The sequence below is a fragment of the Plutella xylostella genome, chromosome 5 (genome assembly GCF_932276165.1).
Source record: "Plutella xylostella chromosome 5, ilPluXylo3.1, whole genome shotgun sequence".
NCBI lineage: Eukaryota > Metazoa > Arthropoda > Insecta > Lepidoptera > Plutellidae > Plutella > Plutella xylostella.
Genome location: NC_063985.1, coordinates 7,868,821 through 7,881,588, shown reverse-complemented (window position 1 = coordinate 7,881,588; position 12,768 = coordinate 7,868,821). Strand labels below are relative to the sequence as shown.

The window sequence follows — 12,768 nt, the reverse complement described above, 5'->3', positions numbered from 1 at the left end:
CTAACCTGAAAGGCTGTGGTGCTTGAGTTGCTTGTTGTCGGCGCTCATCCACTTGAGTGCCAAACGAGAAAGAACCTATTTTACCATTGTTCTGTGGGATCGACGCGGGTATAATATTCGGGTTCAGATTTCTCCCAGAGTTGACTGGCGCATATCCGTCCCGATCTCGCTGAACCTGCCCGATTGTCGAAGGCTGTCCTCGGTAAACACGTTGCTGTCTGTCTGATTCAATTTCCTCAACTGGAGGCAGGTCATCGACATCAGCGTACAGTTGTTGTTGCTGAAATTATAAATATATTTGTTAGATTCACAGTTTTTCTCTTATTAAACGCATAAGTAATTTTATTCTATTCGTCTTTATATTTCCGAATATGAAGAACAATGCACTCGTTCAATGATGAATGTAGAAATAAATGAAGAATAGCTTACAAATTTGGTGCTATGTAACAGACAATAATCCTGCTGTACCTTTTCATATTCATCACGATTGAACTTGGGCTGTCCTCTAGAAGTGACAACGGGGTTGAGTTGCACGCGGGGCGGCGGCGGCGGCGGCGGCAGCGGGGCGCGGCGGGGGGGCGGCGAGGGCGCGGGCGCGGGGGGTTTCTTCTCCACCACTCGCTCGTAGTCGTCCGCGTCGCCGGCGCCGATGGCATCACAGCCCACGTTGCGAGGCCAATCACATGTTTGGAGCTCGTGGCTGGAATCATGGAGAAATTCTCATTATGATTTTGTATTTTTTGTCAAACTGGCCAATTAAGTTCTTACTTAATGAATGGCAATGTGATAGTCATTAATGCTTCATACATTTTCTAAAGAAGGAACCCATTAAGACCATTAATTTTGTCTCCGAAGCAAAGTCCCTAATTTTCCTCACCTGTACATAAGGCCACCAGTGCACGACTCTAGCAGAGCGCCGCCAAACACGCACACATAGTACTGAGTGCAGTCGCTGGGGTGCGGGTAGTAGCCGAACTCCTCAGGACAGTCGAAGTCAGTGTCGCGTTTGATGCTCGCCGCTACGGGGACGCTTCTGATTGGTCCGGAGCGCTGGCGGGGACGGTCGGACTGTGCTGATTGGCATTCTGGAAATGAGAGACAAGTAATTCGTTGGAGGAGAGTTAAATTTTTACTTCATGCATGATGTGAGACTATATAAACAGAAACACCCATCATCACGTTTTGGCATCCGTACAAGAAAAAGGGTCTGTTCTGTTGGCATATTTAGGGTAGGTACAGTTTAGAGCAAAGAAACCTGACCCTTCCTTGACAGAGTTAGACTCTACCTATACATCTAATATCCGACTGCAAATACATTGAAGAAATTTACTGGGTTTCGCCCTCAAACCATGAAATCTATTCAAAACCGATTAAGTTTTTTTTTCGATAATCAATAAAAACATCAAAGATCTATCGAAAATTTATTGAAAAAAAAAATTCAAAATAATAGAGTTCAGTTCAGAGTTACTGCTGGTTTTTTATTTCTAGAAGTCTCAGTATCATTGTAATCGAAACAGTTTTTTACAAGGCAGCCCATATAAAAACAGCTAAATTACAAACACGCAATCGCAAGAAATCCATTATTAAAAACGGTTTCGATATACGAAATTGCAACGGACATAATTCTAACCGCAGAGGTGTATCTAGTCTGAAATCTGAGGTATGAGAGTTTTGCAATATCCATACACGTCCTTGACAACTCGCTTGCATTGTTGCATTCCGATTCTGTATGCGAGCTAAGAACTGTCTTTATGTAGATAGAGCTACCTTTTACGATGAAATACATAATGTAGGTGTCAGAGTCCTAGGTCCTAGAGCAATCGCTGAATTCAATTATAGGTGCTTAGCAAAACAATTGTAACTGACTTCGAAGCCTTGAACAAAATTGTAACGTAAACTTTTCTAACATTACAAAAACCCTTGCAAGACTTAAATAATGTTATCTGCTTTTGCTTCATTTAATTCATAAACATGGCAGGTACATTGTTCTTGCAAAACCACTAAAGTAAAGTGATGAGAATAGAAATTCTTCAAGCTATTTAGCATTTTATCTCGGGTTTCGGTTTTGTCACGTTTGTATCATGATCACGAATGAGTGTGGGATTTGGGACGGAGTTGTTTCTACACCAAAAGCATTTAATTTCTAGGTACATAAGTATGTACTTAAACAAGCACTTTAGCATATTTTTATTTACTGCTAGGTACTTCTTTAGTAAAAAATGGATGCTTCCTTAACTTTTGTTTAAGAACGACGCATTCACACTTCAAATTAATTGTTGTAGCAACAATGCCGAAAACTGACCTTCAGTCATAATGGTCCAAAACCCATCGAATAAAAATGTACATTACATACCAAAGTACATAGAACAAAAGCATTAATTTTCCCACAAAGCGTTAATCTGTGCAATAACACCTTTGCACTAGTGGCTTACTAATTTCGGGTGTAACAATGAACCTTATGGTTTTGGATTAAAAGTTGTTGTGGAAAATTTATTTGTTGTAGTGGATGTCGACACTTGGCCGTCAAGATTCGGGGCGCGCGACCGCCGCACGCGCACGCAAAATGCCAGCGGCTTCGACCATTACACGCACACAGCCTGCATAATGTACAATATATGTAAACGGTTTATGTACAGTAAACTTTGGACTATTACTTCTTTTAATTCGTTTGTTGTAAGAGTCAAATTTGGACTACATTTTGGATCTTTTGGTGGCGTCGACTGTTCCAGCTTGTATATGTATGTGTATACGCCTTAGCAGATTGATATATTGCCGGTGTACACAATATGTCTCAGGGGCACTGCATACGTAATCTTAATGAGCTGATTGAATTTACATCAGTTATAACTACATAGTATAGCTACCTACTTGAAGTGGCAAATTAAGTTTATAGAAAAGTAGGTAACTGATTACGGTATGTAACTAATTATACGGTTAGGCCTTTGAAAGTTTACTTAAACCGAGTTACAAATCACAAAGTACTGATTCGAAAACTATCAGAGACTACCTAGCAAAGAAACGTTCAACTGGTAGAGCACAATCAGCTAATGCCTACCGGACATAGTATGCTAACCCGCAGAATTACCCGGCAAATGCAACTAAAGCAACCATTAAAACGTCGAAATCGACCCAGTTGCAGCAACGACCGGCCACAATACTTCATTAATCAATCAACAAATTCCTTGATCGTGGCCCGGGCATGTCGCAAGGCAATATAATTGGACCACAATTATTCATCATGGATGAGCCGATACATAAGATCTATAATAATGAATTTGTGTGGGAAACGCTCAAGTACCCTATGATTTGTGTGCAATAAGCCTTGTTGAAACAGTTCGTGCAATATCCGTTAAATTTTCTATTTTTCTGCTAACTACGTGCCGCATGATCGCCGATTGTTTCAGATAACTGCATGATTACCGAGCACCGATCATCTGCAAGTTTCAAGTGTGCATGTGCAATATGAAATTATTAAGACACAAAGACCATAAATGTAACATGCTGATCGATGTTATAATATATAAAAATATTATATTGAATCTATGTATTTTACTGTTGTAATACAACCAAGCTCTATAATTTTATCTAAGCATACTTCATTAGATACTCAGTTATGTATCAAACAAGGACACAACTAGTATTGTAGGAACATTAGTTAGGGATCTGTTCCACCCACTCCTACCTCGGAATCCTTTTTACCATCGCCTGATATTCCTTGCTTTCTTTGTAAGGTCTATTCTAATTGCATTACCTTGTCGGCTGATAAACAAAATAGGTCGTTCAAATACGATCAGCCCATTAGTTCCCTTGTACAGGACAATCGTGGGCGAACTAGAACCGAGAAATTTACATTCTGCAAGGGTTCTTTAGACAATTTACACCCACAGGATAATGGTGTTTGCTGTGTAAAAATATCCTTCGCAAATATAAAACATAATGTTATTCCTTGATCACACGCGATCGAAACATCACAGCAATGTTCTTTAACATTACTTAAAAGTAAAGGATACCTAGGAGTAGGAGATGTATAGAGAACAAGATGCTGTTGAGTGTATAGTATCTTATAGTGACTCGTTCGCTGTGTAGGCAGAAGGCAACAGCTTTTTAAGACTTTTAAACAAATTTTAACAGTACCCAGTAGGTATATTTTGAATGAGTACGTGTCCAATAAAGGTTTTATGATATAAATCCGTGAGAGTGCAGTTAAGTAAATAAAGAACATGAACTTATACAGTCGCATATAACAACATTCATGCTGAAGTAAATCAAGCAAATGATACGAATAAAACCACAGCTAAACGCAATACGAGCATGAATTATGCGAGTTCTGTCAAAAATTTATGAAATATCGTCTTGAAAACACGTAATCGTATATCAAGAGAATAAATGCTGGAACCGCGGGTGTCCCGCGTCATGCGAGCCGGCCGCCGCCAGATATCCTGATCCTTGTCGGATAATGTAAGCGAGTCCGACACATTGTAGGACTGTTAATGTGGGAGGCGAATAGTTCCCAGGACACGCCGTGGGTGAACACTCTAGGACACCGAGTGGGTGAGCACCGCAGGACCTGAGTGTGATTCATGACTGAACTAATACTGCAGAGATTGACGCAATGTTATGGAGCCGCTAGGAACTAATCAACATAGATGTCGGGTTCCAGATTACTGCTGCTATTGTCGTGAATATATTGCTCGCATTTTTGAACATTGCAAAAATTATGAATTAAAACCGATTGCTCAAACAGATAGAAGCTGTGTCGTGTCAAACATGTCGTTAATAAAGACGAGACGGTCTCCACCGATTTATATCTTTAAAGTCGGCACTCTTGTTTAACGACCCTTCGTCGTCGCTGTTGCCATTAACATTTGCCACCTAAACCTCTGACCAGAAGCCTTCATAACTTTATCTACTTTATGAAGTAAGACTTGCCTCTTTTAACCATTATAAATGTATGAACCATTAAACGTAGCTTTATGTGCTTGAAACAATGGCTATATCGAATTCGTGCGGCTCGCCCTTAACTGGAACGCGACCTTTTAAGAGTCTATCTGTTAGCAATATCACTTCGACAACTGCCCATTCTCGTGTACAATACACTCTAATGATACATTGGCTCGGCCTTGGGCCTCTCACTCGGGATAAGTTCATTAATAACAATAACTCCGCGGGTCCGCTGGGCGCGGCTGGCTAATCGTTTGTAAACGCTCGTAATTTAATTATGATTATAATTATTTTTTTGTTTTACACATAATATGGAAAAAAGCTTAGATAAAGTGTAACCCCCTTATTCATACAAAAGTTACTGGACGCTATAGCCATTGACCTATTTTGTCCCCCTCTGTCAAAGAACAAATTGTTCTCTGTCAGAGAGTGATAGAACAGTTCAATAGCTAAAGCGTCCAGTAACTTTTTTGTGAATAAGGGTTTAAACCTGTAAGTATGAACTTTAATAAAGTCTAAGTCTAGTCTAGCCGTGTTTTTTTCTGAATACTAAATAACGCAAGATTGACAGGTAATCAACTTATAACCTTACGTAATCCGGAAAATATAACAAGGTATAATCTACTTATCTAATCGATAATATCCTCTTTTATTAAATTAAAAGCTATTAGTTATTTCATACTAATTATTTTAATTACCAATATTAAGTCCCTAAAGTATTCAACATCAGCAATCGATCTCTAATTGGATAAACAATTTTCAAATAAATGCTCCAATTCAATAACATTCCATGAACAAAAAATAATTGTACATGTAGCAGATAGATAATGTGTTAAACATAAAATGCCAAAATTTGCATAATAATAACATCGACGTTTAACAAAAACAGATAGGCATAAGTACCTACATATTTATTGCAGACCAGCCCACATCACCTACTTATGTTCTGACTGTTGTAAGTGCCTCATATTATACCCAACAATGATTTATAAAATTACAACATTATTGTCAATAGTAATATTCGGCATCAGAAATCCCACAGTTTTGTAATGTCGCAGTCTCGCAGTGCCTTCAGGCTTCGAATTAGATAACGACGACCACGCCCCGTCTACAACTATAATTTGAGTTCTGATCTAATGTATGGGGACTACAATACGTTCACGTGGAGTTAAGTATATTTGGAACCAAACACGTCAAAATTTGTTTCCATAATCAAACTTTAGTGTGTCAGAACTTGGAAGAGATGGTGGATTGGTGGTGCATTTATTTTGTGGGGTTAAGAAATTAATTGCTGAGGGAGAAGGGTGATTGCTGATGTTATTTATGTAAGTAAAGGTATACTGTTTAGTTATATGTAGCTTTGCTTATAATACCTATATGAATGTCAAACCGAGTAGATTAAAACACAATTTCAACTAAGCTCAAAGTGGTTACTTATCTAATAAAGCTTATTTAAATAATTGCTAAAATAAAGATTATTTATTGAATCAATTGTCTGTTATAAATAATAACTTTACATAAAACTGGTAATACTTGTACCCAGCAATTGGACAATTTGCGTAATAAATAAAATAAGTAAATCAGATCACTTGAAGGAAACATGAGAACCTTGACATTTCTTTAATTCCGTTAATAATAATAATACCTTGTTACGAAGGTACCTAAGTCCAATATAAGCAATTTTATTAAGTATTTATTTACGACTTTACATACATTATATTTTATCTGGTTCCTTATAGTGTTAGATAGTTACGATTTCGGTAAGTAGGTATATACGTAGGTACTTACGTTAGATGATGGACTCGCGAGCAATGAAAAACTTACAGTGAATATATCCTAAACGGAAAATGACAGAATAATCATGTATAATGTATAGGTATATTATTTTTAAATTTAAATTCAATATTTATAAAACAGTGTGGCCATTTGGCAAATAAAAGGAGTTCAACTTTTTTATTGCTCGCGAGCACATTGTAATTATCCTAGTGAACTTTGAGAAAATTAATATACCTACATAATATCATCATCACGACCCATCACTGCTAGGGGCACGGGTCTCCTTCCAATGAAGGATGGTTTTTGGCCTAGACCACCACGCTGGCCTTGGCTGATTGGTGAAATATACATAATAATATTGTACATACTTATAGAGATACTAAATTGATAGTATAAAATCTTTTAATCAGGTAGTTTTTTAATAATAGGAACTTGGTATGATGACAGTGGCCTGTGGGTTCAATGAATGCACTAATACAATGCACTTCAGGGTAAACATACATTTTTTGTCTAATACTTTAGATCAGAATCTATCGCAACCTTGACATGACCGAACTGTTCGATTTTACCAAGAAGCCGAGTGCAATGGTTGCGTCACATCAATATTTTAATATTGAACGTAGGTCGAAGATAACGAGCCTTGTCCGTGTCGGAGGTCATTCAAACAGAGCAGTATAGTAGTAGTAGGTATAGAATTCACGATGTTCACCGTGTAATAAACGCATGGTATCTAAATGTTTTTTTAGAAAATAGGATCATTTATTTGTGACACAAAACTTTTACAGGTTGGTGGGCTTATATTAAGTACGCTATGTTCTGTCCTATAATGGACGTGCAAAGTTTAAGTTTTTAAATATAGTCAATGTTAAAGTAGACGGTTTCTATTTACAGCATGCATTGTTAAAAATTTCACACCAACACAATATTTCCCTTTAAAAAGTTTATCACCATTCTGAATAACCTAAACAACGGTCAAACTCCTTAAATAAATTATAATAAATTTTGTGAAGAGATTCCCAGTGGCCTTATATTTTGATCTTTGTGAATCAATTTCAAAGTAACCTTTGTAAATTCACACTTGTGCCCTTTAGAATGAATGAAACAATAGTGCAGGTTCGAATCTCGTATTTGGAGGGAATCATTTAAACCGTCGATCGTGAGTGAATGCATGGTGAATAATATTATTGGCTATATGTACTTACTTATGCTAATCAAGACCTACGTAAATACATCATGACAAAGACACGAGATAATACTTTTCATAGTAGATCACAAGATCTACTAATCAAACTTTCCCTCAAAAAATATCATAGAAATTTCCGTCCCATGTTGCTAGACTGGAAGCCTATTTCAGCAGCCTCCGAACAAAAATTTTTTTAATGCATTTCAGACTCAGATTTTTAATCTACTTACCAACTTGGGTGTCAAAACAGCTGCACAATAACAAACGTAACGAGTTCAGTATGAGAACAGTTAAACAGTATTATTACTTTACATATTATAACCTACATAATTAATCAATCCATTCTGACATCCACCTTCCCTGAACTCTGGAAAATAGCGGTAATTAATCCCATCCCTAAAATAACTAACCCAATTGACTACAAAGATCTTAGACCCATCAGTTTACTTTCCACTTTGTCAAAAATTCTGGAGAAAGCCGTTTCTAATCAACTGACCTTCTTTCTAGAAACAAATAAAATTTTGCCATCATTACAGTCAGGCTTCCGTAAGGGGCGCAGTACATCCACAGCTCTTATTGATGTTGTCGACAATATGCTTGCCAAACAAGAAAAAGGCATGGCTACTCTTCTAACTCTATTGGATTTTTCTCGTGCCTTTGACACCGTTAATGTCTCGCTGCTTCTTGCTAAACTATCATATTATGGTTGTGACTCTAAAGTAATAAAATGGTTTTATAGCTATCTGGACCAACGTACACAAATAGTCAAGCTGAGGAGAAGTGATGGTACTACAAGCTTGTCAGCAAAGTATCCAGTGACCAGAGGTGTGCCACAAGGATCCATCTTAGGGCCACTTCTATTCGTTATATACATCAGTGATATCACTACTGAAATACAGCACTGTAATTACCATCTGTATGCTGACGACCTTCAGATTTACCTGGCGGGTAGCCCCTCTGACGTTGCAGAAACATGTTGTTTTATTAACCAGGACTTAGAGCGTATTGCAGTGTGGTCTAAGAAAAATTCACTTAAACTTAATCCTACTAAATCTAAATTTATGGTAATTGGCTCTAGGCAACAAGTTTTAGCAACAAAAGCTAATAATCCCACAATAGTAATGGATGGAGGGTCTATTGAACAGGTTACTGAGGCGCGTAATCTTGGTCTGGTTTTTGACAGCGGTCTGACTTTTGAGAAACACGTTTTGGATGTGGTAAGAAACTGCTTTTTCAGACTTAGGGTTTTGTACAGAATAAGACCATACATAAATGAGGAACTGCGTATACAGCTTTGTGAGTCACTGGTCCTCTCTAAGCTGAACTATGCTGACACGGTTTATGGTCCCTGCCTACTTAAGAAAACTTTAAAATTGTTGCAACGAGTTCAGAACGCCTGCGCCCGCTTCTGTTTCTGTATTCGTCCACGTGCACATGTAACACCGTTCCTGAATAAATCAAATTTACTTAAGATAGCTGCTAGGCAGAGGTTGCATCTTGCTACAATGCTATTTGGTATTGTAAAGTATCAGACTCCAGATTACTTGTACAAAAAAATCGATTGGTCACGCAATCACCATTCTATCAATACTAGAGGTTCCAATTATCTGATGCTTACCCCCGCTCATAAGTCAGCTTCATACCGACGTAGTTTTAAATATTTAGCTTGCAAGATTTACAATAATCTTCCGCCACCAATCCGTGATCTCAAGTCCGTCTCATCATTTAGGAGTCGGTATAAAATGTTTTTACTAAATAGGCAAAAACAAAATCAGTAATAAGCAGTCACACACACACGCACACACACATACACACAAACACACACACGCACACACACATACACACAAACACACACACACACATTTCATTATACATTACATATTTCCTATCTTTCAGCTGGCCTTACAACTATATATAAATAACAGAGTACTCACAAGCATAGTTATTTACATGGATACATATGAGTAAGCATTTGTTTATGCACTGTTATAAATATATACCATTTATTTCACAGTTTAACAGACACATTTAGTCTTTCTTCCTATATATTTTTTACAACGTATTTAAAGATCAGTTAAAATTAATAAAATGTTATATGCTAATTATGGAGCATGCACTTAGAATAGACCTACTTATAATATATGTATACGCCACATAGGTACCCCTAAAGAACTGGTTCTGGCAGAATTATCAGCGCTATATATATATACACACTTATATATGTAGCACATGCTGAGTCTGAACCATTTCGCTATCACTGTGCACGACATGGAGATTGGCAACCATAAAATATTGTTTAACTATTTATTTAATGTATAAGCTGTGTACCTACCTAATTTGTATTGTTATGTGATTTTCCATGTTGTGTATTCTTGAAGGCGAATAAACTATTTCTTTCTTTCTTTCTTTCTTTCTTTCTATTATTACGGAGTAATTCTTCATGCCAAAATCGTGACTATCAGATTCACGCACGCGCTTCTTGATAAGATCATGATCAAATCTGTTATTGCGATCCGTCGGGGCAGGTACTCGCTCAGTGGGTAAGTAGGACTGCTTGAATTGTTGAATAACACTGAACCAATTCTTCGTAATGGTCCATGCAGACTCTCCATGAGGCTACGAGAGGGAGCACGAGTGCGATGCTGCTACCCCACTTGTCAAAACTTCCATTGGCTATATTTGCCAAATAAGCAAATACGGAAATAAGTGCGGCGAATAAACTGACCACACATGGAAGTTTTGTCAAATATGAGTAGCGAAGTGGGGTAGCAGCACGAGAGTGTGGACGGTGGGTTCCTGTCCCTCGCCTCGCCTCGCTATCGCTCCGCTTTGTGTTGCCCATCTTCTATAGCAGGCAACTGAATAAAATGGAGAGTGAGGATAGCTAGCGCTAGCGCTAGCGCCTCTACTAGGAATCGCCACGCATGTTTATATATTTTTTAATTTTTCCTTGCAATTCATTTGTTATTACCAGAAAATAAATTCCTCAGTTTGACAAAAAGCATTCAAGTGATTAATATAAATAATTTGTAACAAAGGTTTATACAGGGTGTCCCAAAAGTCAACGTCATCCCTTAAAGGGCTGATAGGTCAGCTCATGAGAGGCCAGAATATCACAATATGACCTTAGTAAAAACTCGATAATTTTCGAGATATTGACACTTTTATAAATTTGCTGAAAATCGACACCTTGGATCAGTTTTTTGCGTGCCGCTGGTACAAAAATCCATATTGTTAGAATTTGTTTAGTATTGCATCACCCTGTATAGCCCTGCTATTGATCGCAGTCAAAAAAAATATCGAGTAATGCTGTATGTTTAAAAAAAACACGGTTTTCAAAGTCATAAAAGGTAATCGTATTTTTTTATAAACAACTTTGACTCTACATACTGTAAAAAAAATATACCACGCAAACCTGGCACCTAATTTGAAAAGATTGCTCATTTAATGCAGTTTCCAAAATGGTATAAAACGTTGCTATTGTTTTAATTAACAAAAAAGTTATTGCTACTTTAGTACAAAACGACCTCGATGTAAAATTGTTTGAAGGAAATTTATCTGACTGAATTTATTAAGGGTAAGTCATGTTGGAATGAGTAAAAGTAAAATAGGTGGTGGGGCCAGCCGTGGCAACATAGATGACGCAAAAATAGCTAAGAAAAAAACTTACCAAACTCTTATAAAACATATTTTGCGTTTTTTACACCTTATTTAAGAAAAACAATCATTTTTTGACTTTTATTTTTATTTCTCAAAATTATAATACCACATTATTATATTAAGTACATAATCAGCAAAAAATAATACTCATTAATGGTCATAATCATAATTTTGAGAGTTTGGTTTAAATAAATAACAAATAATTAGAGGTAATGTTAATGACAAACTGATCTGTCCCTTTTTTGGATACTGTGGGTGTACAATGTACGTACACGTGTAAGCGTTTTACTTGTACAATATCACACATTAGCACTACTCAGGAATGTACGTTACCATGTGCTACATTTATGGGGAATGTGGAGTTGCTATAGTCCATTTTTCTCGAGAAAGATACTCAAAATGCGTTTTTTTTTTATTATGTGACAACGTTGTCTCTTTTCCCACTCCCGGCCACACCCCTATTTTACTTTTACTCATTCCAACATGACTTTCCCTTAATAAATTCAGTCAGATAAATTTCCTTCAAACAATTTTACATCGAGGTCGTTTTGTACTAAAATAGCAATAACTTTTTTGTTAATTGAAACAATAGCAACGTTTCATACCATTTTGGAAACTGCATTAAATGAGCAATCTTTTCAAATTAGGTGCCAGGTTTGCGTGGTATATTTTTTTTACAGTATGTAGAGTCAAAATTGTTTATAAAAAAATACGATTACCTTTTATGACTTTGAAAACCGTGTTTTTTTTAAACATACAGCATTACTCGATATTTTTTTTGACTGCGATCAATAGCAGGGCTATACAGGGTGATGTAACACCAAACAAATTCTAACAATATGGATTTTTGTACCGGCGGCACGCAAAAAACTGATCCAAGGTGTCGATTTTCAGCAAATTTATAAAAGTGTCAATATCTCGAAAATTATCGAGTTTTTACTAAGGTCATATTGTGATATTCTGGCCTCTCATGAGCTGACCTATCAGCCCTTTAAGGGATGACGTTGACTTTTGGGACACCCTGTATACTTTTAATATCCAACAAAATTCATTGCTATGGTTCTCGGGTAATAAGTAATGGTCTTACTCTGCAGCACATCGCCAGCATGTTCCAATTACCTGCAAAAAAACAAATTGATTGTTAATGGATCGTAAAAAAAAACAATTAGCTCAACAAACAGGTAAGATTTATTTTGGTTACCTATTAC

General features: G+C 36.9%; 1 protein-coding gene across 1 annotated transcript in view; it reads right to left on the bottom strand.

The window, feature by feature from the left end:
• Positions 1–12,768, bottom strand: part of LOC105388358 (mucin-5AC) — an 85,357-nt gene that overhangs the window by 12,488 nt on the left and 60,101 nt on the right. The window contains exons 2-4 of the mRNA XM_038112605.2: positions 878–1,085; positions 469–700; positions 6–280 (exon numbers count right to left, since the gene is read on the bottom strand). Coding sequence (XP_037968533.2) covers positions 6–280; positions 469–700; positions 878–1,085 — 715 coding nt within the window. The remainder of the gene's footprint in view (positions 1–5; positions 281–468; positions 701–877; positions 1,086–12,768) is intronic.